General features: G+C 41.8%; 1 protein-coding gene across 2 annotated transcripts in view; it reads left to right on the top strand.

Moving 5' to 3' along the window:
* The first annotated feature begins 3,405 nt into the window (after positions 1–3,405).
* The window catches only part of MYOM1 (myomesin 1), a 118,465-nt gene continuing 115,364 nt past the window's right edge, over positions 3,406–6,506 (top strand). The window contains exon 1 of one of the 2 annotated variants that reach the window (XM_003801614.3): positions 3,406–3,716. In XM_003801614.3, the coding sequence (XP_003801662.2) occupies positions 3,406–3,716 (311 nt within the window). The remainder of the gene's footprint in view (positions 3,717–6,506) is intronic. The other variant, XM_003801613.2, reaches the window with a different exon arrangement.

Raw genomic sequence — 6,506 nt, 5'->3', positions numbered from 1 at the left:
ACCCTGTTTTTTTGTAAAATACTGTGTATGTGAGCGGACTATTAAGTATTATTAAAAATAAATATATTTGAGGGAATTAGAAATAAAGAGAGTAGTAAACAGTACTAGGGCAAGACATTGAAAGATTTTATTTTGTGAAAATAATAGCATTTCAAATCATCTGGGTAGTAAAATATATAGGAAGGTTTTATTATTATTTATTTGGAAATCATTCAAATAACATTTGCCATGTTACAATGTAGTATATATCATTACAGAAAGTTACCTAATATTTTTATTACTGCCTAACATAATTCTGTATTATCATATTCTAACCCTTTTGTCACAATTCAGCTAATAATTATTCTGTATATTTTATAACAGAAAATAGCAGTCTATTTAAGGGTTGAAGCAAAGTTGCTTGCTAGTAGCTATTTTTTTCCCTTAGGAAATGCCATGTAGACTGATATCTTCCATGAGTCCTAAGATAAATATTTCTGGAGTGAAGGTTGCTGGATTTCTTCTCTAGGGAATACGTGCTGACTTTCAAAATAATTTCAGTAAAAAGTAAAAATAAATGAATGAGTCAATAACGAATAACAAAATGGTTTAAGTAAAAAGTAGTTTTAAACTTAGCAGAAACTATGTTGAGTTTAGAAGGATTCATTCTTCATTTAGAATTTTTTAAAAAAACAATGTTTCCAAAAAACAGATTACTTCAAAACTAATTCTACTTGTAAAATCAAAAAATAACATTTCAAAACATGCATAAAAGCATTAAGAAATTGAAAAACTTTTTATAAAAGTATTATGCAAATTAAAGTTGTCAATATGTCTGATAGACTTCCTATCAGGGAACAGATTATAGCTAAGGCAATGTGAAGTCTCCCCTCCCAAGGCTAAGCAAGTCTTTGACTTAGAATAGAACTGTTAGCTCAAGTTCACAATGCCGACTGCCACACTGGTGACTGTCTGACTTCTCTATGTAGAAAGATAAAAAGCCTCCATATTTTTTTTTTTTTTTGCAACAGAGTCTCACTCTGTTGCCCAGGTTAGAGTACCATGACATCAGCCTCACTCATAGCAACCTCAAACTCCTGAGTTGAAACAATCTTCCAGCCTCAGCCTCTCTACTAGCTGGGACTACAGGTGCTCACCATAATGCCTGGCTTATTTTTCAGTAGCGACAGGGTGTTTTTTTACTCAGGCTGGCCTCAATCTTCTGACCTCAAGCAGTCCTCCCTCCTGGGCCTGCTGGAGTGCTAGGATTACAGGTGTGAGCCACTGCGCTCAGCCAAGCCTTCATATTCTTAATAGAATACATTTTTTTTTCTGGTTTAAGACAGCACTCTTTGAAGTGTTTGTGAGATTTGCAACAGCTTGTATGTAACATTAGCATCCTCCAGGGTTCAGTTCTAGGACTTTCTTTTCCATTGGTAATGTTTTTCATCTGTCTCTTTGGCTTTCAATCCCCCCCCCCACCCGTGTGCTGTTGAGTGCCAAATGTAGACAGTTCTCCACACCGGACCTGTGCTCCAGAGCCACGGAGTCAGCCTCCCACTCAGCATCTACCCTGAGGTCCAGCAGGCAGCTCAGACACAGAGCACTCAACCCCATCTCCCGTTCTCATATCCCAAACCGATGTTTTCTCACATTCCTCCCCATCTCAGTTAATAGCAACTTCCTTCTTCCAACTGCTTGGGCAAAGATCTTGCAGTCATCTCTTTTTTTTTTCATACCCTAATTCAGACCTTTTTAGCAAATACTGTTGGTTCTACTTTCAAAGCCTGTGCAGAGCTATTTCTCGCACTTCCCATGTTACTGCTGCTGTTGTCTCAGGCCTGGACCACTGAAGTGGTCTTTATGTTTGTTTCCTGGGGCTGCCATAACAAAGTATTACAGAAGCTTATTTCCTTACAATTCTGGAGGCTAGAAATCCAAGATCAAGTTATCAGTGGGGTGGGCCTCTGCTTGCCTTGCAGACGGCTGGCCATCATCTTCCTGTGACAACAAATGTCCCCCCCTTCATTATGTATGTATCTATGTCTCGATTTCCTCTTGTTATAGGGACACCAGTCATTTAGGATTAGGGCTCAAGCTAATGACCTAATTTTACTGAATTCCCCCTTTAAAGACCCTATTTCCAAATATAGCCATATTCGAAGTTACTGGACATGAGGACTTCAGCATATGAATTTAGGGGAACACAACTCAGCCCATAATGGCCTTCTTTTTTTGAGACAGAGCCTCAAGCTGTTGCCCTGGGTAGAATGCCATGGCATCACAGCTCACAGCAACCTCCAACTCCAGGGCTTAGGCAATTCTTTTGCCTCAGCCTCCAAGTAGCTGGGAATACAGGCACCCACCACAACACCTGCCTATTTTTTGGTTGCAGCCATCATTGTTGTTTGGTGGGCCTGGGTTGGATTTGAACCCACCAGCTCAGCTGTATGTGGCTGGTGCCTTAGCCGCTTGAGCCACAGGTGCTGAGCCAACCATAATAGCCTTCTAATTGGTCTCACTGTTGTCCCAAACAATCTATTCTTCAGGCATCAGCAACAGTAATTCTCAGCTCTGCGCCTTTCAATGGCTTCTCAGCCCTTCCAGAATAAAACCTGGTCCTTACCATCACCTGTAGGACCCTACACTGCCTGCCTTTCCCCCCCACACACCCTTCACCCCTCTGACATCATCTCCTATACTTCCTCCTCCCTGCCTCACACCCCCACAGCCTTGCCAGCCAATTTGTGATTCTATCGGGAACACCCCTCCTCCAGATACCACCGTGCTCGGGTGTCACACTCCAGGGACACTCTCCCTAAGGAGGCTGTTTAGAATGGCATCCTTCACTCTTCCCTGCTTTATTGTACACTATAGCACTTAGCACATTCTGACGTACCTCGTACTTTATTTTCTTTACTGGCCATCTCCTGCAGTAGAATGGTTCCGTACAAAGCGATCAGAGCGGGGACTTTGTTTTCTTCTATATTTCCTGTGCTGGAATAGTCCTAGGCTTATAGTAGGTTCTGGTCACTAATTATTTGCAAATGAGCATCGCATCAGTCTCCATCATTGCGTATTCTCCCAAATGAAGGCCCCATCAGAATGAAACACCAGAAAATTACGAACGTGTATCATCAAGGGCCTGTAGAAGAAAGCACAACTGCCGAGGTGGAAAAACTTTCTCAAGACCTCCCAGATATACATAGAAAAGAAGGCGCGGTGACAGGAGGGGGCAAATCGGAGCTACGAAGTCGGCAGTTTTTTTAATAACCAGTGAAGCTGAACTTCACATCATTTCCATTTACTTGTTAGAAAAGATGAGGGTATTACTTCGCATACGTTGGTTTAGATGACTTTGTTCTTTCATAGCTCACTCAGAAACTGTCGTTGTCTTGCAGGTTGCCTGATTCCTCCAAGGGACACATGATGGCTTTGCCTTTTTATCAGAGGTCTCACCAGCACTATGACCTCAGCTACCGCAACAAGGACCTCCGTACCACCGTGAGCCATTACCAGCAGGAGAAGAAGCGTTCTGCCATCTACACCCATGGCTCCACTGCCTACAGCACCCGCTCCTCGGCCGCGCACCGCCAGGAATCAGAGGCCTTCAGCCAGGCAGCCGCCGCCTCCCACCAGCAGCAGGCCTCCCAGGCCTACAGTCTTGGGGCCACGCAGTCCTCCCGGGCCTCTGAAGTCAAGACGGCCTCAGCCTATGACTATGGCTACTCCCGTGGGTACGTCCAAAGAGTCTTCCCACTTTAGGGAAGAGCCACGTGCTCCAAATACCCCTCCCAAGTTCCTTCTTAAACAGGACAGTCCTGCTTTTAACCAGGGTGGAGGCTGACAGGTTTGGGGAATCCTGGGACCTGTGTCTGCCTATTTGCCTTTATCGTCTCTTTGAGATTCACAAAAAGCTTCATAATCACACTAGTGATTCTTGCCGGAGTTGCCAACGATGCCATTTCTAGAAGCAGGGAAGTTTTGCCACAGGTTACTTTAGAAGGGGCAGGGCCAGAAAATATCAATACTCACCGCAGTTTTCCTGGCTCGCAGAATGTTTCTGCCTAGATGAGAAGCCAGTATAAAATTTACAATCCATAGGTCACAGAGGACTAAACTACAGCAGAGAGATCTTCTATTCTTTTAATATCTGAAAGCCATACTTAAAATTCTGAGCTATTATTTAAGCAGCAGGCATTTTCTTTAGCTGGAGCATTCTATAAAAACATGGCCCTATCTCAGTCAGCCTATAATTGGAACGAACCTGCCTTCCAACAAGTTTAGATTTATTGGCCCAATGCAATGTGGCAGACCATACGCTAGACTCTAGGAAAAGAGAGAGTTGTTTTAGGATTCTAGAAAGCATAGAATTTAGATGCAGTTCTGGTCTGCAAAGTGAACCCAGGCTACTATTTCTGCAGAAACAATAAAGTTAAGATAAATGTGGCTGGTTGTATCCAGACGTTTCTCTTATTTGGCCCCCTCGTCTGAGATGGGAATCAAGGCTGCTTTTCTGTGTCAACAAGCAGCTGAGGTCCTCCAGGCAAGAGTGAGATGTTTTATTCTTACTGATAAAATTTTAAACAGCAGACTTACTGATAGTGTTTGATATGAGAGCAGAAATTTTCTCAGTGAGTCTGTAGTTACTCACAGAGGGAGGCTACCACGACACTTTAGAGAAGCAATGTACCCAGGAGAAATGTTTCCTGTTAGCTTTGCCGCTGGCTTTGCTATGAAGATGCATAATGAAATGGTGGGTGGGTAGTGCCTTTCCCAGACCAAGACAATTTGTATTTTCTCAATATTCAGAATGAAATATTTCATAGAGATTAAAAAACACTTGCAAGATACATGTGACTTTTGTGAAAAATCTGTCTATAGTCCACAGAAGGAATTGCTGATTTTCAAAATGTGGACATTTCTGGGCTGAGGGGTAAATAACCACCTGCTGCTTCTAATCCTCTTCTCCAAAGCAACTGGGATAGGTTGCATTTTTGGCTATGAACGTAATAGAATTTTCAGTGTCTCACAAAGTTTGAGTCCCCAAAATATCTGTAGGGCAACTGGAAAAGGTGCTTATTTCTGGAAATCTAAAAAGTTATTGAGGAAACTAACTTTTTAGATTTGAGGAAACTAATACAGTGGTTTGTCTGAATAGAAGAGAGGAAGGTTTCTAAGGGCAAAATTCCTAAATCCCTGTTGGGTTTGAGCAGCACCATCATTTTGTCGGTGGCAGTGACCTCTTGGCAGCTTCTGCTAGATTCAGTAACATGGCCAGAGTCTGCTGGGGTTTGCCTGGAACGTATGATGGCAATGCTCTGAAATTCCATTTTAAAAGGAACAGGATTGTTTTGCAATTTCAGTTTCATAGGTTCTATTTTACCATGGGATATTCATAAGGATTTTATGTTGGCTGTAAATATGAAAATACTGTCACTGAGGTGAATCTGTTTCTTTTAGCACTTACTTCAAAGAATGGTTGGAAGGAATTAATGTCATGTGTATGTGACAGCATCATTTTGTTCCCCTGGAAGATATTCCATAGATACTTTTAAGAGCCTCATTTTAGGCTGGGCATGGCGGCATACACCTGTAGTCCCAGTTACTCAGGAGGCCGAGGAAGGAGGATCACTTGAGCTCAGGAGTTCCAGGCTGCAGTGAGCTAGGCTGATGCCCCTGCACGCTAGCTGAGGTGACAGAGCAAGACTCTATCAAAAAAACAAAAAGTCTCTCATTTAGGAAAGTAGCTGTCTTATAATAGAGAAGGACTATAATTTAAATATCATTTTCTCAGACAGTCTATGCTGGGTCTATAGAAGAGGGGTATCTTTATTATCATATGCCTGTTAACGCCTATGTGCTTATTTAATTTCCCCAATGCTATAGAATCTAAAGAATTTTGTGAATTTGTATTTTTAAATGATTTTACTTCTCCAATTCTATTCTTTAATTTTGTATTTAAATTATTTAAATTTTATACAAATCCTTTTTAACCCTATATGTAATATTCATATTACATATTCATTACTTATTCATAACCTGAGATATCAAATATTAGTGCAATTGAACCTTTGAGTATATTTTATTCAGAAAACATTAGCTCTATAATATCTTTGAAAGACTTAGCCATTATAGCTATCTAGCAGCTTAGATGATAACCTCTAGAGAGGGAATGGAACTGTAATTATTTTTCTGTATTCGATTTCATATCTTGCTCCTTCCTACTACATGTATATTTATGTAACTAGGTATTTATTAATGGCTTACTGTGTTTGAACAATTCAAACTTCTTGGTAAAAACATGTTGATGCAGGCTCGGTCCCTGTGGCTCAAGTGGCTAAGGCACCAGCCACATACACCTAAGGTGGTGGGTTCAAATCCAGCCCAGGCTCACCAAACAACAATGACAGCTGCAACCAAAAAACAGCTGGATGTTGTGGTGGGTGCCTGTGGTCCCAGCTACTTGGGAGGCTGAGGCAGGAGACTTGCTTGAGCCCAGGAGTTGGAGGTTGCTGTGAGCTGTG

The sequence above is a fragment of the Otolemur garnettii genome, unplaced genomic scaffold (genome assembly GCF_000181295.1).
Source record: "Otolemur garnettii isolate 467f Iridium unplaced genomic scaffold, OtoGar3 scaffold00213, whole genome shotgun sequence".
In the NCBI taxonomy this organism is placed as follows: Eukaryota; Metazoa; Chordata; class Mammalia; order Primates; family Galagidae; genus Otolemur; species Otolemur garnettii.
This window is presented reverse-complemented; position numbering and strand designations above follow the sequence as displayed.